Source organism: Blennius ocellaris (genome assembly GCF_963422515.1).
Source record: "Blennius ocellaris genome assembly, chromosome: 13".
Taxonomy (NCBI): domain Eukaryota; kingdom Metazoa; phylum Chordata; class Actinopteri; order Blenniiformes; family Blenniidae; genus Blennius; species Blennius ocellaris.
In genome coordinates this window covers 17,320,739-17,348,690 of record NC_137662.1, presented here as the reverse complement: position 1 = coordinate 17,348,690, position 27,952 = coordinate 17,320,739, and the positions used below count along the sequence as shown (strand labels likewise).

General features: G+C 42.1%; 2 protein-coding genes across 6 annotated transcripts in view; both read right to left on the bottom strand.

The window, feature by feature from the left end:
• The window catches only part of dlg5a (discs, large homolog 5a), a 44,353-nt gene extending 29,955 nt beyond the window's left edge, over nucleotides 1-14,398 (bottom strand). For both annotated transcript variants that reach the window (XM_080508029.1, XM_080508030.1), the window contains exons 1-2: nucleotides 13,689-14,398; nucleotides 319-387 (exon numbers count right to left, since the gene is read on the bottom strand). In XM_080508029.1, the coding sequence (XP_080364155.1) occupies nucleotides 319-387; nucleotides 13,689-13,992 (373 nt within the window). In that variant the 5' untranslated portion in view covers nucleotides 13,993-14,398. The remainder of the gene's footprint in view (nucleotides 1-318; nucleotides 388-13,688) is intronic.
• A 3,357-nt stretch (nucleotides 14,399-17,755) lies between these two features.
• Nucleotides 17,756-26,504, bottom strand: anxa11a (annexin A11a). Of its 4 annotated transcripts, none has more exons than XM_080507307.1 (15): nucleotides 26,407-26,504; nucleotides 24,778-25,089; nucleotides 23,032-23,114; nucleotides 22,055-22,417; nucleotides 21,799-21,886; nucleotides 21,480-21,574; nucleotides 21,102-21,215; nucleotides 20,901-20,991; nucleotides 20,199-20,278; nucleotides 20,053-20,109; nucleotides 19,827-19,920; nucleotides 19,588-19,683; nucleotides 18,745-18,803; nucleotides 18,514-18,636; nucleotides 17,756-18,409 (listed from the first exon to the last, which is right to left on the bottom strand). In XM_080507307.1, the coding sequence occupies exons 2-15, from the start codon at nucleotides 25,085-25,087 to the stop codon at nucleotides 18,350-18,352; spliced, it is 1,713 nt and encodes a 570-aa protein (XP_080363433.1). In that variant the 5' UTR covers nucleotides 25,088-25,089; nucleotides 26,407-26,504; the 3' UTR covers nucleotides 17,756-18,349. The 4 variants fall into 4 exon arrangements, with proteins under 4 accessions (XP_080363433.1, XP_080363436.1, XP_080363434.1 ...); XM_080507310.1 differs by having other exon boundaries at nucleotides 22,055-22,276; XM_080507308.1 differs by having other exon boundaries at nucleotides 26,342-26,435.
• Between the last annotated feature and the right edge of the window lie 1,448 nt (nucleotides 26,505-27,952).

Sequence of the window (27,952 nt, the reverse complement as noted above, 5' to 3'; positions counted from 1 at the left end):
GGTTTATGTAACGCAGCTGAGTCATTTGGACCCCTGTCAAGACGACGGAAAAGCAAAACTTGCCACTTCTCCAAGGAATGAGACACACTGGGAGGCTGTTATTGCCCCGACGTGGTGAAATAAATGTGAGACCCCCTGAAGCCTGCAACAGAGTCGACGGTCTAGAATTACGCCAATATGTAGTGTAAACCGTTTCCCACAAGGTGCAATGCAGCAGCGCTGCTGATTTTCACCCTTGTACTGTTGTGATGTGTCCTGTGTTTGTATGAAATAGGTGAGAGCTGACCTTATCAAGCAACTCGGGTCATGAATACTTACCAACACTACTGAGGGAGCTGCTGCTTTCTGAGTCAGACGGCATGGTGGACAGGACACTGTATGTGGAACCTGAAATAAGAAGAAAAACAGTTACAAACACTGGATGATTAAAAAAAAAAAAAAAGGACAGGTTAACTGTTACTGTCAGCTGCTTTAATCTGATCACTGTAAATCTGAACAGTCATAAAGGTAAAAAAAAAAAAAAAAGTCACAAGGTTCAACAATATGTTGATAGTTATGTTCAAATGTTGGGAAAACTATAAAGCGATGAGATGAATAAATTATTAAAGAACATATACCTCAACATCAGTGACTCTATAATGTATTGTAATGTCCATTCCCAGAAAAAAAAACTGAGATACAGCAGAACTTAAAATTAATGAGGGAAAAAAAGAAATCATTTCCAGCAGTTTTTCTACCTGCATTAAAAGTAGTTTCCTGATCATAATAAGAATTTAGAAATTATTATTTATCTTAAATTGCTTTTTGACATTCAACCATACCAACAACATAAGAACACCAATCTTAACTGAATATAGTTATATCTAAACTGATACTCATCCAGCAACTAATGACGTTTTTGGCTGCTTTCCCGTAGTCTCTCAAGAATTCAAAAAGGTTTTTCCACTGCTCATATATTTTTCCAACCTCAGAAATACTGTATGTATTTTTTCTCATCAAAAATGGAAGCTTCATAGTGAAGTACATTTACTCGAAACGTTTGGTAAATAATCAAAAAAGCCTTTTTATCGTATTTTAAAAAGGACATGAAGAACTGGTCGATCAAAAGAAATGTTCAGATTGCTATGAACCCAAAATCAGGAACAGTTCAGATGATACAAATCTTGAATATGTGTATATATTTTTTCCATCAATATCCAGGCTCTATGAAGTAGAAACAAAACAATATTGTGTCTATTTCCAATAATTTACTGACGGGTGAAATACAGACTGTGATGTAAACGCATACCGAGGGAGGCACTGTTGCCTCACAGCTGAAAGACGCTGGTTTGATTCTGGGTAAATGGAGTGAGTTTGCATGTTGTCCCCATTTCAGGTCCCTGCGACCCGAACACATGATGTGAATTTTAATAAAGTTAGTCAAGGATAGAGTATTAAAACATACAGTTCTGGTCTTTTCTATTAAATTGTGAGATATCCAAGTAACTTTTCATATCCCATGTTTTGAAGACTTTTTCACTGATGGTTTGATTCAAAATCAAACAAATACATCGGTGAGAGTTTGAATTTCTGCAGATTGATGAACACACGCCTCAGCTGACACGTGTTAATTGTGCGTAAACGTGTAAAGAAGCGAGTACTACAGAGTCGGCTCCATATTGCCAGCACGGATGTATAATAAATGAGTTGCAGGGGCTTATACTTGAAATAATAACTTGACGCTTCGTCTTAGCGGCTCTATATTATCACCCCAGACCGCCGTCGTCATTAAAGCTCCCTCTCCCTCACTGTGCACTCTGCCTGGCTTTGATGTATAGTCTCTGTATGTTTCTGCTACAGAGGCAGAATGTCACGGCTGAAATGGGATTTTCTCTTTTTATGTCAAGCGCACAGAGAGAGGGGGAGACAGAGAGAAAATTATTCTCCATCTGAATAGCTGTACACACCGTTAAGCTGGGGGATATTTCACACAGGATACTGCAATCCATAGGAAAGGCTATGCAGATCCCCATTATGCTGCAGACTCTCAGCTCCAAAGGGCAAACATAAACATGGCCGGGAACTGAAACAGAATCCTTTAAAGAAAGATCTCAGGCTTGCGCTTCTTTGCAGAAGGCATCATCTCTTGTGATGCTAAAAATATTTTTTATCCACCCATGATTTTGCTGCAAAAGGATAAATGTTTTTCTTGGGAAGTCTATCGCTTCGTTAAGGTCAATCAAAGAGGGTTTTGCACTTGGGATTGCCATTTTAAAGCTCAACCTCTACAAGGTCCCGATGTCAAAAACGATTGAACAACAACACTTTTCAGCATTCTGTATAAAGCAATCGATTAAACTAACCACATTATCCATAATCAAAAGTTAGTTTCTCTTAGCGCAGTGAGAGACGACACCAAACGAGACGCGGTGTTCAAGAGATCAGGGGATTGGCAGCCGGCTTTGTCAGCAAGCAATAGATTGGCACCAACTGTTCCAGACCTCCATCTATGTCCTCGCTTCCCCACTGGGTTAAACTCCAGCTCTCAATGTGTGACAAGGCCAAGCCTAATTAACTATGAGCTCTGTGTGACTGAGCCACTCCATCTTGGGTCCCGCAGACGGCGCAGAGGACAGGAGCGGGGAGAAATGTGGAGAAAACATGGAGCAGAGGGGGACAGATGAAAGGAGATAGCTAAAAGACAAGGAGGGAGGACTTTTAAGAGTGAAAGAGGGAAAGAAGTGAGGGGGGAGACTGATTTTGGAAAAAAAATAAATAAATAAAAAAGACTCTTAATCTGTTCTGACACTCTACACTTTTACTCTGTGGAGTGCTCCGAGCACACAGCTTTGATTTCATATTGTTCCATCAGACACGACGAGAAACACTGAGGGCCGTGCAGCATTAATTCTCTACAATTAGTACGGCTACGCAGACGGCTGCTGCTCATTTCCGTGGCGGCATTCAAAAGCGGCGACTGACTTCTTGAACCCAGTATGTGACTGACGAGGTGTCATAGTAAAAAGACGTGAGCCACTGAGGAGCATTATGTCGGCTCAGCTGTAAGATGAGGCTGTACGGACTCTTTGAAGCGCTGAGGGACGGCGACTGGAAACGTAGCCATCTTAAGGCAACGTGATGTAAGAGCAGTCAGGGTCCACGCCATATGGGTAACATGCCTTCAGCAGCTGAGTCCCTGATTCAACTCTCACGCAACCCAACCTATTCAGCGTGTCATCCCCATCTTTAGCAGTACAGGAACATCTAAGCCAGGGATGGGCGGCTTTGACGACTACAAGACCGTGGATATTCATATGGTGGAAAATCGCCTCATACAACTGCCACATGACTGTTGCATGTGCTATTCATCCATCCACTGCAAGAAAGTTGCAAGCGACGCAAATTCGGAACTTTTTCTGCTGGATGTCATGCAAAGATTGAGTAAGTGGAATGTTATGCAACAGGCGTGCAGGTTCCAGCTCAATTTTGGCGCAAATGTCAGACTTGTGCAAATTCAAGTTGATTTCAATTTTCTAGTGTCTTAAGTCTCCAACTAGTACAGCGAGAGAAATAAGAATCCCTCTATAGAGTTCTAGGAATTTTGAAAAAAAAAAAAGGGAGCTAAAAATCCAAATGTTTCTGTCCATTGGGTTTGCAGCACACATTGTACAGAAAAGTCCTAAATATCTCTGCTGTGTTTGGATGGAGGCGTGTTCAGCAGTAGCTGAATGGACATCGACACGAGAGCAGTTCTGGGACGGATTTAACCATTGGTCGCCCGCTTCTTAAAAGGTCTTTAGAAAAACTCTGCTCCTCGCACACAATGACTAATGGCTAGAGCTCTAATGGATAAAACGGAGAAAAATATATGCTTCAGGGTTTAAGTTCAGTCTAAAGAACGGATGAGGCTATATTTGGGAAAAGAAGAACGTCTGACTGAACTACAAGTCATGGAAATACCTATTTAGCAGTCTTCTCCATTGATACTAATGATTACATTGATTGCGTTTGGAATACTAATTCATACCCCTTGTGAGGAGACATTTTAAATAACCATATCTGCCACACGGTGAAGAATCCAGAACATGAGAGAAGTAGAACGGGCACTGGGTCGAGTGCGTGCCAAAGCCAAGCTGCAAAATTAAGTTGAAGTGTTGCTCTGTTGGCTCCCATTCTTTTGTGTTACCGGAACACACCGTGATAGAGAGCTAGCATGTGATTGATTGAGAGTGGAGAGCGGGGGACTGGGACTGAAGTTGGCAGTGTACGAACTGACGGGTAATGGCGGCTCCAGGCCCGACGGCTCTGGCCTCCTCACAGTGGAGCTCCAGCATGTCAACAATGGAGTAAATATCTTCCCTCCCCAGGAGCCGTTTGCTCCCAAAACCTAATGGATTGGTCCTTGGATGACAACAAATCATCCCTGAACCTTTCATGCAATTCGGGTATAGCTTTTGCGAAAAGGTAAAATGGGAACAATACATACAGACAAGCCAATAAATAAACATGGACAAAAACATTACAAAGTAAACAGGCATACTTTCATCAGGTTGTTATAGCATCAAATATACTGTTGCAAAGATCCTTTGGAATATTTGTAATAGTACGCTAGAGCCAAATAGTTTCAGCCTACACACAGACAAATTTAAATTCCACTGATCACTGAATCAACAGTCAGCCATAACCCCTGCAAATTAGACAGTTGTCATTGTCTCACAATCTGATCTGGTAAAAGACAAATTATCCGCACCAGAATACCCATATTTAGATTACAGTCACAGGCTGATTAGGTACACCCCTTGGGCACAACAATGAATGCCGTATAAAACCGCATGTCAGATACGCACCAGCTATTTGGTGGTCAATGAGTCAATGGCATTAGCCTTTTTCAGCAGGCATTTAATCATCGACACCAATTAGCAATAGCCACAGCCAGTGGAGTTGGTCATTTGTAAGCCTGTTCATTGCATCAATAAAAGAGACGTAAGACCAGCACACAAAGCCAAAATTCTGCAGTAAGAGAACAACATGTTTGCTTAAAAACAGGCAGACAGGACAAAGAATAGTAAAGAAATTTTACATTTCCTTTTAAATCCAAGCAGACACTTCCTGACAGACTGCATCGGGACCCACTCGATGTGGAAATCTGGATAAAACATCTGCTACTGCTTTAAGTCAGAAGATATAGTCAGAAATATTTCAGTGTAGGAAGTGATGGTTAAAAAAAAAAATTAAAAAAAAGGAGGGGGCTGGTGCTGTGATGGAAATAGGTCAGGGGAGCACATGGCCTACCTATGAGGCCCCACTTCCCCCACTCTCCCTTATCAGGCAATGTGCTCGGCGACCAACAGTTGCTTAAGAACCTCCAGATTAGGTTCTCCAGCACATAAAGCAAGAGGACAGGTGTTGCCATGGTGAAAGGGATGAGAGGAACAGGAAATTCTGCGGCGTGGTGAAGAAGAGGAGCATACGAGTCGAGAGGCTGGTGGAGGATAGTCTCATCAAAGGAGGATGTAAAGTCTGGCTTCTACCATTGGGTGAGTCTGAATTATTCATCAATGATAGATATTCCTTCATCTGACAACGACAGTCTCCCCAAACATTAAACAGGTATGATTATCACTGCGACTGGATCTGTGCAGCTGCTTCAAACTCCCTATATGATGACGAGCCTGAAAACCACAGATCTGAAGCAGAAAGGCTTTTGCTCTGTTGTACCATAACTTCTTATTTGCATTTCAAAAAAACAGTGTGACTTTATTAGCTGTAGTCACCTCTTGCTGCCAGTCCAAACATCCTTTGTCCCCCTTCTTCTATAGTGTCCTTGTGTCCTAGCCATTAAACCACGGAGGCGCAAATAATAGCAAGACAAATAGCATAGTTGAAATCTGCTCGCTCATTTACAGTGTGCTTAAGTAAGGCTGAAGGGTGCGTCGGCATAAAACCAGAGAGCAGAAACAATCTGTTACCCTGGCATCGCAGACCTCTAAACACCGTCTGTGGCTCCTCACACAGATGCCCTTTAAATTAGTCAAGTACACAATCCCACTTCCACTGCCTCCATCTGTATTCTGAATCGTCTCGAGATGTTCTCACATGGCGAGTCCAAAAAAGTGCAATTTTCTTTTATCTTTTTAAATCTATAGTGGGCACTGTATTACATACGGAAATACTTGTTAAGTAATCGATGCATATCACAAATAACTTAAGTAATAATAACACGGTAATAACGGGACCTTATTTCAAGCTACATTATCATAGCAACAGGTAAATATGTATATTGGTCCTCTATTGAAATACAGTCTTTAAACAAGCAAAACAGTACAAATTGGATCCAATTTTCAAGCTTCATTGTTTGGGAGTGATCAGATTACCCAATAAATGTATACTACGTCTGATTAATCGTTATCGTTAATCGTTAATTAAAGGAGAGCGGAGGGCTACCTGCTGTGATCATGCTGCTGAAAACTGGGATACGCATCAGTTGAGAAGGTCCAAATCAGTTTTGTTAATCACATAAAAGTCAGAAACATGCAAATTGGCCCCCTCCAGCAGTACGTGAACATACAGTTTATTTTCACACTACATACAAGCAATATTGCTGTAAAGCCATTACTTTGTTAGATATGTTAACCACACAAAACAACCATGTTAAAACGATTTATATAAAGCTTCACAGTTCCATATAGCAGATCGATTTTACTGAAATAGGCCAATGGGAGGAGTATGAAAGCAGAAATAAGATGAGAAAAACTTAATTACAATCTCCCTTTTTTTTTTTCCAGTGGAAAAGTGTTCAGATGCATTTTTCCTATTGGGAAACAGGACAATTTCAACCATCCAGTTACTCATCAATCCACCATTACGCCCACAATCCAAGATCAAAATACACAGAGAAGAATTTTCCAAACTCATCATGAATGCAAACGTATCAGAAGCTGATTGGGTGGAGTCAGAGCATCTTATCACGATTCCACTGTCCACCACATGCGTCTTTTAGTACTGAAAGTTTCAAAAATCACTCCATACACAAATAATAAATGATCTGAACCATTGATTCGAGTGCAAGCTTCTGCATTTATCTGACTGGGATTGATCTGTAGAAAAAGTAACATGAAACTACGACTACAGAGACTAACAATTTCTACACAATTATCTTGGTTTTAAAATCTTTGAAACAATATGCAACAATAGTGATTTAGATGCCATTATACATGGTATATCAAAATCAATTCCAGGAGTTAAACTGAGGTTACAACACCTGAAAATACACAGAAAGTGATAGGAACTCCCCTCGTCCATGCGTTTGCCCCCGTGCTCTGCCTACACTCGGCAATGGGGCGAACTTCAGAAGAGGCAGTGACACCACAGGGCAAGATTCTGGGCAGACAGCCAGTGAAAGCCTTACTGCCGGGGAAAAGGATTGATCATCTGATTTAAGGAGTCTACACTAAGCATAAACATGAAACCCTCCAACATGATGGCTCCATGAGGCGGGATTACTCCACCGCACGCACATCGCCTGACTCAGAGCGTTTCACAATATTCATCTCACTTTGGTCAACCCACCCACCCACCCACCCACCTTTTTCACTCACAGGCCCCAAATCTACCCTGAGGCATGTCTCAAAATAAGACCCGTTGACTGAAATCCAAAACCATCACGCTCGGTAATTTTGGATCTGTGCAAACAATCTGGAACATTACATAGAGAACAACAAGTGTAAAAAAAAGCTTTCAGCTCATCCAACATATCAGAACTGCTGAAGCATCCAAGTAAAAAAAAGAAAAGAAAAGAAAGAAAAAAAAGCAAAGTAAGCCCCTCAGTGTTATCCAGCCTGGTTTATTATCTGCAAGCCCTAACGGGGTTTTTCCTCTGTGAAGAGCCCGAGCTCAGCATAAACGAGACATAATTTCCTTTTGAACAGCTTGCCTGGGCTATGGGTTGGGTCAAAAACAAAAAGAGGTGAAAAATGTCTGCAACACGTCCTCCAAATGCTCTGAAACACACGGTTCCCCCCAACAAATATGCGACAAAACATGGCTAAACAGCCTATCCGTGTGTGTGTGTGTGTGTGTGTGTGTGTGTGTGTGTGTGTGTGTGTGTGTGTGTGTGTGTTGGGGGTGGAGGGACCCACTCCTGTGATTTTAGCCATCTTTGTGACATTCCTTTCACATTTAATCACAGAGAAGGCCGTGTTGATTCAGATACCATTTTATCTTGGGCCGAGAAAATTCAGTGATTCGACTGCAGGATAATTTTGGAAAAGGTCACCAAGAGAAAGGAATCCAGCATAGAATTAAAAGTGCATACAGTCATTAGGCCGACTTAACACTGCCGATGCGACAGGCCAGCCTATTTCTACTCCACACAACAACGAGGAGAAACAAAAATAGTGTGCTGCACTGCAGCCCACTGCACACGGCTTGTGATGTTAAATCTTGGTGGCACATGTAAATGGTTCTGGCCCTTTAGATTTACGTTAATATTTTCAATGAAGTCAGAGCCCATCATAAAGGGCCTCTTGGCATGAATGTTTTCTCAAATATTCCTGACATGCACCACCCTGACACTTCAAAACAACCTTGCAGACAGAAACCCATCATTAAACATTCTATTTCAGTTGGGATTTTGCTTTAAATCATCCCACAGATGTCCAAAAAAAAAAACATCTGCATTCATTAAACTTTTGAGTTTCGGTCTGACTTTCGATGCACGTGTCATTCAAGGTTATTCTTCTCATCCATTGGAAAGAGGAGGCTCCAGCTTCACTTGTAATCACCGTTATTTGTGAAGATGGCAGATGTGATTTGAGCCGAGGTCACGTATCCCACACTCAAGGACAAGTGACTGCAGTCAGGTGCAGAATATCCAAAAACAGTGATAAAAGGACTTGCCTGATCATGTAGCATATTTGAAATCTTGAGAAGTCTCAACAGGCTTTATATGATCTGTGCCATTTAGAGTTGAAATAGGTTGAAAATATAAAAAGGGGGCTGTCCAGTAGTGTAGCGGTTATTAGTGAGAGAATGCCCCTTTTTTTTCAGCCCAGGCGGGGGCTTTTCTGTGAGGAATTTGCATGTTTCCCCTGTGCGTGTGTGGCTTTTCTCCAGGCAGCCTGGCATCCGCCCACAGACCAAACCATGCATTTGAAGCTAATTGGTGATTCTAACACCACCACCCCACCCCCCACAACATGTGAATGTCTGCCCTCATATCTGCTCCGTACATACAATAACATAAGTGGAACTAAAATAAGTGTGAGGGCAGCATCTCAGGCAGTGCTGGCAGGGCAGGCCCTAAGAGTATGCAGATTCTAGGCAATAACCTGTCCAGGGTATAACCTACATTCACCTAGAGACAAGGCCATGTAAAGCACTCCACTGATCAAATTCAGAGGATGAGTCCTGCAATCCTGATTTGGAAAAACAAAGACATAAAATGGCTGGATTAAAATTTAAAAAGGTAATCTAATGGGACAAGCAAAACCATAATAACAGGGGGGGGGGGGGGGAGATGCTAAAATAAAGAAAACAGCAGAACAAAGAATCCATAGAGGCTTATGGAGGTAGAGATGGTGAGAAGAAGAGAGGGGCTATTCATTTCCATGACTTAATAGCATTGGTAAACATTTAGATGCTGGCATTTCCTCTACCTTGTGGGGTAATTAGGAAGAGGAGGAACATGTGTAAAATGGTAATAAAGTCCTGTTCTACAGTACAGCCTCCTGGCTCTGGCTTGCACGTTCAGAGCAGAGGAGCCATCAGATATTAATGCTGGTGAAAGAGAGAAAAATATATATATTTTACAACAACAAAACACTGTAGGAGAGCAAGGAAAATATTGCCGAAAAACAAACAATAATGGCCGGGTGGATATAGCAAGGTTTGCCTCTCTTTATTGGGCACTTGAGGCTATCGTTAAATTGATTTAGTCAGGAACAGTGCTGACAATATACTACATAGCAATGACACTGAAATACTAATGATTTGATCTCGTTTCAATAGCTACGATAACAATTTAGAATATCAAATGTATTTTTCTTGTCTTAAATATAGTCATTTAATTTAAATAATGTGTAATACTTGGCATTTTTGCTGCATGAAAACTTCAAATCAAACCGTCCACTGCTTCAGCTGCGACGACGTCACAGTAAATGTTTTCCAAGAGACTTACAAAAAGCCTTTCCAATTTGCTTTTTGCATTTTGGTCCGAGTGCGAGTCAAAGATCAAACAAGCTCTGTTCAAATCGTCGACTTCATTATGTTGGCTCACGTCTTTAAAATAAACACCTGCGACACGCCGCGAGTCCTGCAGCACTCAGATTACCGAGTATGGTACCTCACCGAGAAGAGATGGAAAAGGCATCTCGCCACATGATCCACACGTGTTGCGGTTTATTTACATTTACGCATATTTTTTAACCCCCTGTGATGTTTGATTAAAAGACAGGAACAAGGAATTAAGGATATAAACACCAACATGCACTTGAATGAAAACAATCTTGTTGGAAAGTGCAAAACTCTAAATTTTCTAAATTAAAAATGTCTCTCAATGTCATAAATTTCTCATTTCTCCAGGTCAAGGTTCTCCCATTCTCTGTCCTACTATTTTATGCGTGATTAGTGGTGAAACACTCAATATGATTTAATAAAGAAAATGGTCAGAGAGGCCCAAATTACAAAGAATGGCGAGGAGGAAGAGGAGCGGGGCGACAAGGTGAGTGACAGTGTGCGTCAGTGAATGACAAACACCGACATCAACAAAGAGTGATGAAGAAAGTGAGGCCAAGTGCGCCTCATGGAAGATATTTAAGAGCTGCAGCCGTGACAAGAGCACCGGGGTCATAACTCATTCTGGCTGTCCACTGTGGTTTATGGAGTGGGACAGAAACTCGTTGACAGAGAGGAGAGCACCCCCCCCCCCCCCCCCCCTCCAATAACACGAAAACACTGGCCTATGTCCTCCACTGCTGTACACAGAGCAAGCTGCTGACTGGACACTTTGGGCCTGATCAACTTCTCAACAAAAGGCCTGTTGTCTGCCTCCCTCTCTCCTCCTCTGTCCCTCTGCCATGACCCTCTGTTTAAGTCAGAGCAGAAATGAAGCGGCCCAGTGGAGGTAAAAAGAAAGATAATGAGTCACATAAAAAGAAAGCAAGTAAAGAGACTGGCTGGCGAGTCCGGAGGGGGGGGGGGGGGTTATAAAATACATAAGAACAAGAACCCAAGACAATGAGGAAATGAAGGCAAACAGACAGCAGGAGAGGAAGACTGTGGACACTGCACCCTGTCAGGGAGAATTTTGCTGCCCTCCTCTCGGGGCACGTTTAAATCACTGTCATGAGCCTTTGGATCTGAAACAGCGAATGAGGGGAATGTGAAGGTACATCTCTTCTCCTATTCCAATGCTCGTTAGGTTCAATATAATCTATGCAGTGCAAGGAGATCACAAGTTAAGGTGTCAAACAAGCCATTTCTGTACCTCATTAAATCCTTTCTAATCCAATTGACAAGAGAGACGTGCTAATTGTCTTCATGCAACACAGCAGGATAACAACTTGAGGGGTCATAAAATATTTGGTCTGCAGACTTCAGAAATCTGCTTAAAGAGATGTACAAATGTCCTCTTGGCACTGCGGTGCACAAAAACGTTGAAATAATGAGTAATTTGTTTGTATGAGTCTCCATAGTATAGCAGTGTATTAGTGAAACATTAATGATTTACCGAGCCGGCAATTTGAGCAACTGAACACCGATGTGTGCCTTTCCTCTGAGCTCTCTTTGGATGATTTCATACATGTGCATGCACAGAGGCTCAGCTGGCATTGGAGGCACATCTGAGAACAAGAGCGGGCAGGCGGCACGAGAGGAGGACAAGTTGAGAGCAGGTTGCTATCAGCAAGACTCATCACACTCATATTCCCTCTCCTCACACGCACAGCGTCGTTTGCAGACACACCACGGCTCTGGATTTCACCCCGAGGTGCCGTTTCTGCCTGTTTCTTTGCCTGAAGTTACTCCAAGAGCAGCTTGTCGCTAGTGCGGTTAAGACGTCGTAATCTCATCATCCAAATAATAATATTACAGAGCATAAAGAAGCACATGGGGGGGGGGGGAAAGGAAACACTTGAGCAGAAACAGAAAAGAGCCAAAAGCGTGGCAACTAATACAGAGGACTGTAGGGGCATGATAAAGCGTGTCTCTCGGGGAGAGTTTCCACCAGAGAGTGAGAGGAGAGAAGGTCTAATCCACTGTTTAATAACCACAGGCTAAGAAGGCAGACGCACAACTCAAGCTCACGCTCGCCGAACACAGGGCACGTCAAGCTTGGCGTTCCAGTGCTAAAGTCCATAAAAGTATGTGAAGAAAAGACCAAATACATAAGGCCAAAGTCAAAGGAGAAACAGAAAAGGCAGAGTTTTTGCAGCAACTCAAAAACAAACAACTGTGAGTGTGCGTCAAAACATTGCAGGGTGAGTGCAACCCTGCAGCAGCAACACTGGATACAAGGAAGTAATAAAGCTTAAAGAAGTGTTGGCGATCCAGTCAGCAAAGCAACCAAACACCAGCTCAGTATTACCTGCTTGGGTTTACTTGCCAGTAACACACCGAGGCATGCTATAACTTGGCAGCTGTAAACAAGGGCCCCAGACATAAAGCTACAACTGTGTCAAATGGATGTGCATGTTGGTGTTAAATGTCAAATACGCTTAAAGAAAATAATCACTGCTCTGCATCTCCTCCCCACTTTTACATCTCAAGACTTATCCTGCATTCAGGCCCTCGGGGCATGACACTGGCTGTGAATAAGCTGCTGGTTTCACTCATTCAGACAAAACAGAACAGGCAAAACTAGACAAGGCTTTTACACCCCGTTGCCCTTTGTCTCTGTGCAACACCAACCAGAACCACTGGACCGGGAAGGTTGTCGCAGTGAGGATGAGCGTACAAATGCAGATGAGCACAATGAATCAACTCTAATTTAAAATGTATTATTAATGCAGCGTATGGGATAATCTGCTTAGATCCTATAAGCTTGGTCTTCTCTAAAGGTAAAGTCGACTGATCCACTATGTATGGGCAGGCTGTGTGCACTGCACACACACGTGCAGGTCGATATGGACCAGCATGTCAGCTGGTACACCCGTCGTCATGGAAACAACTCAGGCTACCTAATGTACCATGACTACATCATGCCAATCATAGCACAAGAGAGCTGATTGTGGACGACATTAGCAATCCTTCTCTGAATAATTCAAAACATTATTAAACGGAAGATCACTGGTGTGGTCTGTGCATGCTGCTGTCGTCCAATAAATACATCTTTCTGATCTGTGTATTGTAGTGATTGGAGGAGGCAAGCATGCTTTTGAGGGAACACTAAATAACCCTATGCTGTACATTCGAGGCAAGGGCATGAGGTACGGAGTGTAGGGTTACACTTATTGGGATTGTCGTTGCAAACGTCAAGACATATTCTGCTGCAAGCCACTGCAACCTCCACATGCACTCTGGTGATTACATTTTTTGGGGCCGATTGTAAAACAAGCTGCGGGCCTCGCTGTTGTGTGTAGACATCCACACGCGTCTATTGCGCCAGACCACCCAGATTGCACTCCGGGTAGGGTCTGGATCTATCCACACTGTGGTTGATGCACTCAACACAAAGCTGGTCCGGGGTAGGAGGGGGGGGTCTGGGGTCTTACCGGTGGAGTGGTCCACGGGTCCTCCGCCGTTGTTCCGGAACAGGGCAGCGTACAGGTCAGGGTAAGCCTTCTCCAGGGCCACACACAGGTCGAGGAAATGGTCGCTCTCCTTGTTCATCAGCATCTTCAGGAGGTGGTCCACTTTCTCGGCGCTGGACGAGCAGTTCTGGTCCAGCTCGAACCTGTCGAGTTGACTCAGCGTCCCGGAGACGATCAGCAGCTCGATCACCCGGTCCGCATCGGTGATGGACTCCAGTAAGTTCTGGTGGCACTGGTCGAGCAACTCTTTGTGCTTTGGCTCCATTGCTGCCCGTTGCGATTCCGTAGCTTCCCAGAGCTAACCGAGGCGGCCGAGTGGATGGAATATCCTCTCCGATCAAAAGTACCGAGCGATTATTGAACTCAACTTATCGCGGCTTGCAGAAGTTCGCCGGAGCCACCGCGGCATTCGGTTGCACGGCGGATCAATTTTTATAGCATATTGAAAAAGGCACAAGAAGCCATATTTGTTGCCCAAGGCTGTTGACTGCACTAAACAGCGATACATTTTCCCATCTTACTAACGTGTGGCAGATATGGCCGTTTCTACGCTTCCCGTCGGGAGTCCGCTTGAGCGGAACACATTTTCCTCTCCTCGCGTATCATTTCATGCACGCCTTTCCGACTCAACTGCTGGAAAAAACTCACGTAACTCCGCCGCTGATCCTCACTTACACTGTATCCTCCGCCATGTCTGAGCAACTCAGCAGCTGCTGCCCGCTGTCAATCAGCGGGCCGTACAATGACCATATAAGGACAAAGGGGGCGGGGACACCCCGAAAGGCACGCCCATTTCATCAATGGGCGTACACATCAGCCTGTAGTACGTCGAGAATCCCAGGTGGAAAAAAATGAGAATGGAGCGAAACGCCATCGAAATATTGAGGTTGAAACCAACATTTTGAATTTTTGCTATGTGCATTCGCCTGAGCACAAACATTACTGTTTAAGATGAGAGGACAGGGGCTTGAACATACAAAGGATGCGCACTTGTCTCAAGCATTTGCAGTGATTTAAGTTGTATGCATTAATGTATCCTTGTAAATTCACATAAAGACCGTGGTGTTTGAAATCTAATGCAAGTACTGCAGTAAGTCATGATACATGTGAGCTAAACCCAGCTAACTGAGAGTGAATCCCATCACAATGAGCAATGGTAATTTAGAAACACCAATGAACCTTTTTAGACAATTTGAATAAACCCAATGTGCAGGCAGATCATGCAAATTCCCTCCTGAAAGGCCCTCAAGCCCAGACCCAGAACACGGAGGAATACTCTTGCTGTGAGACAAGAGTGCTAACATAACTATACTACAAAAATATGCAGCTATAATATAATATAATGCAATTGTACTTTTTACATGGAAGCAATACTGCAACTTCAGTTCACATTGGTTGATTTTGGATGCTCATTGTAAAATCAATTTATAAAAAAAAACAAAACACTTTATGATCCCATTGTCTGAAAATGAAAGACATGATTACATTTTCTGCTTTTACCCAAATACTATTTCTGTATATATAAAAAAAAAAAAGCATGTGATGCCTTCAGCATCGACCCCTAGTGCATCCAAAATGTATTAAATGTCTCAGAGAGTTGACATTGGCTATTTTTAACAGTGACTCGTTAAATCAGTAGAAGCCTAATGCTTATTCTCACTGACTACATTGAGTACTTTATTCGGGAAAATGGTAATACAGTGATGAAAATAAAAGGATTTTATTCAGTCCTTGCATAATGCTGGCGCTGAAGCCAGAGGCTTATGCACCGTGCTCCGAGCTGCACTGCAACCAATTTCACCGTGAGCTCTCACTCTTCTCTGTCGAATAAGATAGGGGAGGGCAGTATGTCATTTTTGATTCTATAAGCAGTATAGGAAGGTAACAAATGAAATGCGCATTTGAGTAGGATTTGTGAAATGCATTACGATGATGATGGATGCACTCTGCTTCCAGTCTACAGCTGAATAAAGACTGTTGGCACAGAGGCAGCGTCTGCAGGCATACCTCTCAAACCGTGACCTTATTCATGCATGCACTGAATCTCATTGTGACATCTACAACTCTCTCTCTCTCTCCCTCTCTGCCCCTTCTTTTCTATCTCCTCTGCCATGCTGGCTCTATAGCTTGCGCAACTATGTGCCATCCCTTCAGATGAAAAATTAATTACCATTCATTCATATCAAAGGGAAGCAGGTCCCCATGCTGTCACGGATTGGACGATTGTGTCTGTTCCCTGCTTCTGAGGACACACATTTAAATAGAGAAGACAGCCTGATGTGTTTTATCTTGGGGGTATGAATGAGTTTATTATTCAGACAACAAGGATGGTGTTTCAGGCTGTGGAATGACTTTCTAAAATCATTTCAGACAAAGTTGCCTCTTAAACAGCTGAATTTGGAGAGTGTAACAGCTTCATCTTTTATTGAAGAGACTGTCAAAAGGAATTTGTCATTTATACACGGCGAGTTCTCTCCAGGAGAAATCTTATGGTTTTTACTTGTCAATCTAAATAGAAGCTTACCTAAATCTGTCAAAGCTGAGGCTGCATGATTAAATTTCATTTTTCCACTCAGTCTCACTCAACAGCTTTTTTTTCTTGATGAAATTATGTGCTTCTATGAGAGACCAAGTTATTTGGTGACGTCCATCCATGCTGAAACCTTCATAAATGCAATTGGAAACCCATCCTTTCCCAGTAATACCTCACAATCTGGGAATATTACCCCAAAAGTATCTCGGTTCTAATAGACATTTGATTGGACGGAGCACAGTTTTTAATTACCGGTGAATTACACAGCTTTCAGCTGGCCAGATGCAATAGATGAGGTTTGTGATCATCCCGATATTGGAATAGACAAGCTGAAACACTTTGATATCCCCATCTAAAATTCAGCTCATGACATTTAAACGATCAGCTCAAAAGTGTTTTAATCCCATCTGATCTTCATTGAAATTCAAACTATTGTAATCTTAACGTCTATTTAAAGCCCCATAGACGTTCCCCGCCATTTGCAGTGAGCGTTAACGTGATGTGATCAAAAATGATTCTTCCAGCATGGCTGTAACCCAAATCCACCCCCACCCCACCAATCTGACAGCATTGCAGACATGGTAGACTTGTTTAATGTGGCCAAGGCAGCTTTATGATGCCATTATTTCTACAGGCTTCCCCCCCTCCTCACTTCAAAGAGTTATTGATCCTAGTGCAGTTAACACACACACACACACACACACACACACACACACACACACACACACACACACACACACACACACACACACACACACACACACACACACACACACACACACACACACACACACACACACACACACACACACACACACACACACACACACACACACACACACACACACACACAAAACTGTAGCCAGCCAAGCACAGGGCTACATTTTACAGTCAGGTGTGTTGGACAGCAGTTTTAAGTGAAGCCAGCGGGACCCAATAAGGCATCCAATGATCCATGAGCAGCCACACACGCTGGTCTTTCACCCTTTCAGGAAAAAAAATAAAAATAATTTGCCTGTATTGATTGAGCAAAGTGTAATGTATTTATAGGTCATTCACTGGTTTATGCCATTGATCGCGACAACATTCAACACACTAAGTGTATAAGAATCAAGACACACCTTTTGTGACTGGTATAAATATAATTGTGACCATGGGCATTGATTTAATGTCATTATATGATGATCTATATGAGCTCTGCTTGTCGAGTTTCATATTTTGTGGTGTGGTTGATGAGGATGGAAAACCACTTTACTGCCCTCTGCTGCTAAACTGGGACTAATAATGTCAGAGCAGTCTGAAGGAGTGCAAGGTAGTTGAGATTTACACATCTCGTCAACCAAGAACTCATTCATTCACAAGTTCTAAAGGATCCAATATATCCAAGAATTAGGTGGCCAACGTTTCGTACAATTATCTTTAAAAACAAAAGTATTGTGTTGTCTATATTCCATATTGTATTGTCAGTATTGTGAGCATGATTAGACACAAATAGTTCCATTATATGATTGATATTTATTTTCTGAGACTCGTGAAGATAACATCACAAATTATATGTGACAATGAGCAATACATTTTACGAAGCCAAACAGATATATGGTAAACAAATTAAAGCATCTGCTGCAAGAACCACAACTATCATGAACAAAAAAAAGACTGGAGACAAAATATAAAGGGGGTTATACAATTGCAAACCTCGTCTTTACAGCGTTATATTCATTGTGCTATACTTTCTTTAACACTGCCGAAGATATGAAATCTAGCTGATCAGATATTGCTCGGCTCTTGGCACAGTTTAAAAAAAAAAAAAAAAATCTTTAAAAATATAAAGCTCTTAGCAATCTAATTAAAGCTCTTACAAATCCTCCGTATGGCTTTGTATATTCATTTAAATGTCCAGCAACTGTATTAGGATTGAAAAAATATAAAACCTTTGGTTTGTACGGTGTATACAAAAGCAACAATATGTAGGTTCTACGTAAACATTGCATTGAAAGAACTGGCAAGGCATGCAGGGTGTATAGTGCATAAAAGTGGGAAAGTGATGTTTAAAGAAACTTTTGTAACGTAGAAGTCAATGTGTGAATTTTCAATCACTGCCCCCACAAAGCTTCAATAGGAGTTTCTTGTAGTCTCCCGATGTGTCTCCCTGGTAAACAGAAGAATTGATTCATTATCGATCGATGTCTCTTGCAAACACACACACATGCAAACACATCAATACAATGCTTTTATCCAATAAGAAATACTTACAGAGATGTGCGTGTACAGCGACTTGCCGTAGTTCTTGACATACTCTTGGCGAATATCCAGCATGTCAACCTCTGAACGAGAGACCATAATCCGGATCAGGGTTGTGTCTTTAGTCCCGGCTCCCTTGGAACAGAAATACACAAACTTAGATTGAAAACTGCTCTACACACGTGAAAGTATATTAAAAAAAAAGAAAGAAAATCTTGCTCATAAAGGACAGGATGTCTTCACCTTCATGGCTTTGTAAAGCCTCTCAGCAAAGTAAGCAGTCGTGTTTTTAATGCACTTCACTGAAATGGGAGAAAATACAGATTACCACCGCAAGCATAACACAATCATTGACCGACATTTTGCACCACTGACAACATCTACCTGGGAAATAAACAAACAAAAAAAAAATGAAAATTCAAAATCAAAGAAATGAAGCAGAGGATGGCAACAAGCAAGTTTAAAGCTGCATCAATATTTGCGTTACATCAAACGTGACAGCACGTTTTCACACTCGTCTTGTGATCATTTTAGCAGTTACTTTCATTGGATGACAGCCCCACTGCAAGATGTACTTGGCCACATGTTTAAATACTCAGGCTTAGACCCTTAACGTTGGTCTCCTTTATAACATCTTTAGGCTTGTCTGGTTTGCTTGGTTCAGAAATGCTGACCCCTAGTGGTGAAAAACAATGTCGTCAAATATTGGCTCACAGCTTTAAAGTGATTTACATTTTGGAGAAATGTAAAATGAACGTGTGCCGAAATAAAAACACAGCAACAAGAAGAGTGTCAAACATTCAACACTAATATCTAATAACTAATAACATTGAAAATAGGTTACTGTACCATAACCCTGAGAAATGTTGGCAACAAAGGGAAGAACACATTTATTAAGCATATAAGAAAACAATGCCTTTTCTTTAAAGTTAGATATCTTAGCTGTAATATATCATGGGAAATGGTTGTGTTACCATGAACACAAGTCTTCGTTATTTTATCTATGTGGAACAAGTAACCATGCATGGCAGTGGCTCTTTTGTGAACACACAAAAGGTGTGTGTGTGTATGCGTGTGTGTTCTTACCCACGGCCAACATGCCACTCTCAAGATCTCCAGACATCTCTCTGCCGATGCTCTTCTCAATATCTCTGCCACACATCTTCTGGTACTCAAGAAACACTACAGACATGCATGCAATCAGCAATATAAACAACAGGAATCTAATGTTTGATTTTGCAGTCATCATTTGATAGTTGCAATCAGTCAGTCTTTTCTAAAGATTGTATGCATGTCCTGTAAAAAATTAAAAATTAAAAAAATACCTGCTCTGAGGTGGGATTTGCTCCTGGCACATAGAATCGCATTGAACTTGGACTCATCAGTTCCCAGTTTGTTTTCTCCAGCAGCATAAAGTGCCTACAAAAAAAAAAAAAAAGCGATGTGTGCAAATCAATCCACAATGCAATTAGCAGTTTGAGTTATTAAGAAAACCAGAACTGTCAAGTTGCAGACCAACGTACATTTGCTAAGAGCAAATAGAGTTCTTACCTGAGCATCTTGCTTCGCCAGGGAGATGTCCACGTGTTCTCGTTCGTCTCGATTGCCCTACAAAACACAGCGGCACATCCCTAATTAGAGCTGAAGGCAGATGCTCGGAGACATCAGGGAGATGGGGAGGGATTCATTTGTCTCACCTGAGAAAGAGCAATCAGCAGCCTGCGGAAATGGCCTGAGGTGTCTCCGCTGATGGCATCCTCCAGTGTCTTCTTGTATTCTGAAGTAGCGGAACAAGTACAAGCTTTAATAAAAACAAAACAAAAAACAGACACAAACACCACCCAAGGCAGGTGCACAGTTACAATGAAGGCAATGAACTGTTTGAAATGGGTCACAGTCATTGTGCATCTGAATTGAAACCACAGGGCACATCCCCTTCACTGTCCACTTTTACAACAAATCTTAAGATCAATTTTTAATTCCTTGGCTTTTAACCATGTTTGAGACTCTGTGCCTGCCTTTATCATTACCAGTTTTAGTCTGTGTTTACTGTATTCGACTGCTTACTCTTTTATTGTCAGTATTATTAGTCGAGTAAGTGAAGGACTTTGGCTTCAGTTGCAACTGTTTTAAAGTGCCGTATAAATAAAGATGATATGACTTAGGGCAAGGGCAAATAGGACAAAGTTGAATATAATAATAAGAGGCAGAGCAGCCAACAATAAACACAATTGATTGAATATAATTTGTGATGAAATCACGGTTTCTTTGCCATGTTTACATTTGAAAACACCATCTAAATTTACTAATTGACCCCAGTATATAAAAACAGCCCCATACGGACGGTGCTGCGTCGTGTCGAACAACAGAAGAGTTAAAGAAAGTATAACAAATGCTACCGTGTTTGTAAATGCGATTTATCTCCTTAATTTCAGCGTTGGAGCGTGAAGACAGGATCTCGATCAGACAGGCCTCATCAGTTCCAGCTCCCTGTGAGGAACACAGAACAATTACAACCTGGCAATTTTTATCCTGCGACATGACGACAGCTCCACATAATACACATCTTTACCACCGTAACGACATTTTCTGACATTTACCTTGATGGCACTGTGGAGTTCAGAGGCGTCAAACTCAGCGGGGCTCTTCAGCATGGCCATGACCAGCTTTCTGAAATCTCCAGACAGCTCTGAATGCAAGTCTTTAACCAGATCCTGCAAGTAGAAATATGCTTGGAGTAATCCAAAACCCTCATTAACTGCAGCACTGACATACTTGCTGCAAGAACCCTGGGAAAATAGCTGCAGCCACTTCTGAGGACACGCTATCCCCGCTGCACAGGCACCTGTTGTCTGCCCGTCACTATTAACACTGCTCGGTAATACACCCGTTCCTACAGTTGTAAATAGCTTGTGGTATAAACAACATTTAACAACAGACATTCTCCAAATGGAAACTGGACTGAGCAGGACGGTTACCTTTCCATAGGAGGTTTTATAAGCCCGGAGCATGGGCACACGCTGCTTGTTGGAGCGGCTCCCCAATAACTCAATGATGGCTTGCTCGTCAGTTCCTGTGCAAAGAAGTCGACATTGATAGCACAGAAAATATAAATCAGACTTCATTTCAAACATTTATAAATAGTGCAGAAAGTTTGGAGATGTAAAAACAACAGCTTGGGGAGAAAAAGAAAATCCAAGGGGGTTCACAACAATTGTATAAAAAGCATTTGTCATTCAAACACAGTTGAAGGTTTTCTTTACATATTATACAGAGTTCTTTATTCTTTACACTTACCGAAGCCCTTCATGGCCTTCCTCAGGACCTCCACATCTTTGAGTGGGTCAGCTCCAGGGTAGTCCTTGATAGTTCCCCTGAATCCTTTCTGTCATAGTAACACAATGACACAATAACACAACAATGACTAAATACATCTTGAGACACCCCAATGTATAACAAAACAAAACAAAACAAAAAAAAAAAGGTGTCAGGAACAGATGCATAATATTGAATGTATTGATTTATTTGTAACCAATAAGTCATTCTTCCTTACATTGATGTGTGGAGCTATTGGCATGGCTCCTCCTCCATAAGCTGGCATGGATGGATTCGGTGAAGGGACCTTTGGGTAGCCTGGCATAGGCGCTGGTGCTCCTCCGTAACCCGGCATGGATGGGTTGGGTGACGGCGCGCGGGGGTACCCAGCCATTGGCGGACCTGGCTGTCCAGGGTAGCCCATCGCTGGGGCTTGCTGGGGGGGCATGGTCCCTCCTGGCTGTGAGTACATGCCATATTGCTGTTGGTTAGGGATGGGGGTACCGTACCCACCAGGCTGAGGGGCAGGTGGGTACCCCCCAGGGGGGAGCATAGATGGGTGATGAGGGAAACCCCCAGCACCTGCAGGGTTCTGGGTGGCCTGTGATTTGGAAAGATTGATAGTCCATTATGTGTTCACAGATCCTCTGAAAAGATCCGTACAAGAAGTTGGTCACACCTTTTTTAGATTTGATTCTTGTATCAACACTGAAATTGGCATCATTTATAAATTTTACATATCTTCAAGTAAATATCAACTACTTTTAGGTTAACTTCAGTGGAGAAACGACAGCTCGCCTTTCTTATGTCTGAAACCTGCTTCAGGTCCATGTTGTACAAGCATCCAAAGAAAGTGTGACCGTGCTGAGAACATAGAGTGTCAATGCACAAAGGACAACAAAGCGGCGGATTGGAAAAGTAAGATGGATAAATGTTACCTCGAAATGAAAAGAAGAAAAGCATGGGTAACAATAAAGTACATGCCGAGTTATCATGCAGTAGATTTTGAGAGAAAAGGTGATAGATAAAATGAAAATACTGGAGGATTATAGGACGTATTCTTGAGAAAACTCTTACCGTAAAGTGAAAGCACGCGCTATTCCTTTATTGGTTGACTTATTATAACTGGAATATTCAAGGCAATAATCCAAACACACCGCGTGACACTGTTAATAAAACTGTTTTGGGTGCAGGCAATATTGGCCCGAAACTTACCATGCCAGCGTTGTATCCAGGGTTGGATAAATTGCCAAGTCCAATGGACGGATATCCACCAGTCGGGCCACCTCCCCAGCCGCCTGCAGAGGACAGACAAAGACAACTACTGAGGTGAAATCAGGATGCATTGGGCAAGAAAATGCTGCAGAAAAACAGAGCATTTCTGTCCGAGACAGGAATGGCCTTTCGTAATGGAAATGTCATGTTTTCACTTAACAGGTAGGTGGAAGAGGGCTGCAGAGAGAATGTGAGCACTATGTGAAAGACAGACTGTGAGGCCCGCTTATAGCAACAGCTGAGGTTTGTTTATAAAAAAGAAGAAAAAAAAAAGTCCATGATTCTTATTTCCTCAGCCAAAAATACTAACACAATTGAAGTGACTCATCATTTTGAATATGCACCACACTGTTACCTCATTTAAACAGAACTCTCTCGTCAAGGTGAAGCATTTCACTTTATAAAACAATAAATAGCATATTGTTATGTTGTTTTATGCATCCATCATGCATAATATAACTTTAGTTTATGAAGAGATAAGAGTGTGTACAGTGCCAAGATGGGTAAAATGAATAATTCATCAGCAACGGACAAGATTGTTTATTGTATAGCTTTCATAAAGAAAGTAATTTATTTACTTATTTCTCACTTTATTCTGTTTGTTATTGTTTGGAATAATTCTTTCCCCCCCACGTCTGAAATAAACTTTATTAATTCAACTGCATTTTTTTCAATTCAATTGCCTGGAGGGATTTAGATTAAAGTGTTCACTCAGGTGTAATGGTGCGATCAGTCACTGACACATATGGTGTCACGTTAACTGATGACCAAATATCAGTTTTGAGGAAATAACTGAAAGCTGCAATTGAAACTCTTTTCAAACCTTACTATACAAATATGGAATTGCTGTTTTGGGAAAGTATTTTCATCCAGGCAGCTGGACGTGAAAACTCACATACATAAGTGCTGAACAGAAGCTCATCATTTAAGCATTAGAGCCTATATGCACAGCAATTTAGTTTTTTTTATGGTAGTAATGAAACTGATAGTCGCTATTTTTAGATACTGTGAGATACCTTACGAACATATTATCGCCCAACCCTAACCTAGTTGCAGCAGCCTCATTTGACCCTTTTTATTGATAAATGTTGTGATAAAAACTATGGGTAAAAAGTGCTTTCTGGCTCTGTAGATACATGCTACTTTGATATCACAAATCTTCAAAGCCAGTGGACCTGGCCTCACTTACCCCTATAATCAAAATTAGGGAGCGCTATAAATAGGGTGAAACACGCTGAGGGAGGAGCATGTACAAAGGTTTCTACGCTTGAGGAAAACTCTCTTTGTGCTTTCTATGTGTGACTAACTGTCCATCTATTTTTGTAAAATATTCATTTCACAACAGAGTGACGAATTTGGGACAATACAGGCTGCTCAGTGTGTCGCTTCTTGCTGTGCTTCTTCTCTAAAGCCACTGCAAGTGTGGCTATGGTCATTCTCAATTATACTATACAATTCTCGTTATGACGGCAAATAGCTTTGCTTTACGTGTGTATGTATTTTTTTCTCAATGAATCTTTAAAGACGCTTTTTTTTAAAGTGCATTTTTGTTGAGCAGAATAATGGTGGATGTGATTCTAATGCCCCCAAAGACCCGAGAAAATGTATGAACACATCATTTAATTCTGAACAGTCCGACAAATGATGAAGAGTCGTCCCTTTTGACAACGCCGATTCTTGGCTTACCTGTGGGTAGTGGTTGTGGGTAGCCTCCAGCCTGTGGTGGAAAGATTCCGGGCTGTGGAGGATAGCCGCCGGCCTGAGAAGGATAGCCACTTGGCTGCGGTGGGTAGCCTCCTGCTTGCGGAGGGTAAGCTCCGGGTTGGGGTGGGTATGCGCCTGACTGTGGAGGGTAGGCACCAGGTTGTGGAGGGTATCCACCTGCCTGAGGAGGGTAACCGCCAGCCTGAGGGGGGTAACCGCCAGCCTGAGGGGGGTATCCACCAGCCTGAGGGGGGTATCCACCAGCCTGAGGGGGGTATCCAGGGTAGCTCATTGCTGTGAAAATAAATGAAGAATCATCGGTCAAAAGACTACTAAAAAACTACTGCAAAACAAAAGTAGGAATCACCCTACTCAACTGCCCCAATACAGGTATGTTATTGGTAAAGTAACTCAGAAAGATGACTCCTATAAATGGTCCCTTTCAAACAATAAAAACAATCCCAGCTGGAAGTTTGCTCCTCCTCGTTTTTCCCAGTGACCAGACGTTTTCATTGACCAAGAAATGAACGATTTCTTAAAGAAAGAAAACTACCCACCCGCTTTCCGTTGTTGTAACATGTACTGAACTATGTGATCTGTTTAGTGCAGTTTTTGAATGCAGCAATAGAACTGGCATTGCAACCACCTCATTACATTCAAGTGGTGGGCTGATGAGGAAACTTTCATCGTGGTCAAGCTCAGAATGAAAAGCCTGTACTCAAGGATGACTTGTTCCATGGTAAAAGTGAGTCCAGCAGGGTTAGAATATACAGAGTTTCCTGCTTTGCCTATTATACAACATTGGGGGGAATAGGAAGGAAACATGCCTTCTGAAAAAAAAAAAAACAGAAGTCAAACAGGGTAAGGTACAATGTCATAAGGCATAAATCGATTACCTTCATTTAGGCCTTGAACAAACACTCTTTGCTGTGCTTCCTGTCCACAGCAGCATATTTACTTAGGGAGTAAAGGTGCTTGTAATGGTGTCATTCAGGGGTTAAAGCAGAGACTAAGGCCTACCAGTATAAGGCAATAGCATCCTGCGAGGTTATTATTACTAAACTGACTCTCGCTATCAAGAGTCTTACAGACCTGGGCGTGTCTGTACATTCGGATGCCTGCTTGGGCAAGCTAAACACGAAACAAAACTAAACTAAACTATTTTGGTTGTTTGAGGCAGCGAAAACGACGTTATAAAGAGGATGTATGTCCGAGTATTTGCTACGATGCGATTAACAGCTAAATTTGGACAGTATGGTGACTGACAGTGACAGACTTATCGCTGCTTCGGGCCTGCAGTTATCAGGAATCCAACCATGGGAGAGTCACCGCCCTGTCATATTTATTTACATAACGTGGCTGTCGACTTGTACCGTGTCGAATCCAAAGTGAAGATACATTGCCGTGAAAGACAACATTTAAGCCTGGACGAGCTGGTCTTAGTCCGAAATTACGGTTGACAGGGCCAGCGAGTGGTAGCGCCGAAAAGGAGCGATTTTAAAGAAACAAACACAAAAACGTCGACAGCACTTCGAGTAAAGCTCACTTTGTTAACGTCAACCAGTCGTCGTACTACTTAGTCCGGAGTCCGTGAGGTTTAATTGTACTTACTTTCTGTCTCCGCGAAATCTCTTCCTGGAAAAAATGTGCTCCTTCGGTGGAAAGGAGGAGTGTGTACTTAATAGACGTGGGTGGGACTCACAGTTTCCACCGAGGGAACCCGCCCACTTCTACAAGGTGACAGACAAGACGTTACGCTGTGACGTCACAAGCACGCACACGCCCGAGTGCGCTCGGCTTCACGGAAAATGTGACAGGGAGGCGTCAGCCAATATTTCGCAATAGCACCAATATCGGACAGGCGTGTTACGTGCAGATTCTTCACGTAAGAACAAACCCCGTGAAGATTCTTCACTGAAGAACAAACCCCGCGCCCAGGTGAGTTAAACTACAAAAAAAAAAAGATTCAAAAAAAGGTTTCTCCAAACATCTCCTATCATATTACTCATACAGTAATGACACAGAGCTCGATTATCAGTATTTATGAATGACCACAACATGATGAGTCAGTGCAAACATGAAATGATTGAGTAGATGTGTCAAAATGTTTAACCTTGGAAAAAACACGAGGCAATTGTTTTTTCCAGGGAGAGAAAAGGTTAAAAGTGAGCACTCACTTACTCAAAACAACAAATAAAGACACTTTTGGTTCAATAATTTTCCCAACAATGGTCTGGTGTTGTTTGTGAAAATAGATTGAAAAACATCCTCCCAATTAGACCGCCAGGTAGACTGAGACCAAAACATATAGGTATGTGTTGAACAGCACCTGTAACATACTTTTGAACACACCTTCACATTAGTTGTTTTAACTTCCCCTCCCCACCCTCAAAACCTCCACAACAGTGCTCAGCCACACTACATTAAATCATAATATATTTAATGTAGCACAAAATGCGTTGCCATATTTCTATTATATTGTTATTACATATTTTTAATCAACATTATTTACTGACATTTCTCGGGTTAAATGATACAGGTTTAGAAACGTCATTTGCAATTATCTGTGTGTGTGTGTGTGTGGGGGGGGGGGGGATAAAAATGTATAAATATGTCATGTGACATTTTCTGATTGTGATATTTCCAGTGGAATTAATTCAAAAAAGAATTCACCGTGTATGTGACTGCCATTTACCACAAGAGGGAAACATTTCTTCAGTTATTTCAGGATGGCTGGGGCTCGCTTAATGAAATGTGCAAGAGATGCAGAGTGAATTAAAAATAAAATGAAACAGAAAAGTCAGTTTTAATCTAAAAGTATACATTAATCTATATGTATTGATTGACATTTTAGATGGTTAACTGACATAATGAAAAGCCTTCACATCAACATAAATGATGAAAAGGGACAAAAGGGGGTGGATTACAATCTGAACTGTTATCCTTGAAGAAAATACACTTTGTAAAGTAAATCAAGTTGTTGAAAACATGTGGTGGAGCAAGTATTGATACTGTGCTAAAGTTGAGTTATTATTTGGAGATGAATATTCACTCGGGCCAGACGCTGGTTGGAGGAAGGCGCGCAGGGCGCAGCGGTGACGCAGCGCCGCGTTCATTACATATCCAAAGAGCCTGCCTCTGCCCCGCCGCATTAAAG

Excerpts from the sequence above, each read along its gene's own strand:
- anxa11a (XM_080507307.1), bottom strand. The coding sequence starts at position 25,087 with ATGAGCTACCCTGGATACCCCCCTCAGGCTGGTGGATACCCCCCTCAG. Across the intron at positions 21,216-21,479 it reads ATAAAACCTCCTATGGAAAG|GATCTGGTTAAAGACTTGCA; the intron begins GTAACCGTCCTG and ends TTCTACTTGCAG. Across the intron at positions 20,279-20,900 it reads AAATCGCATTTACAAACACG|AATACAAGAAGACACTGGAG; the intron begins GTAGCATTTGTT and ends CCGCTACTTCAG.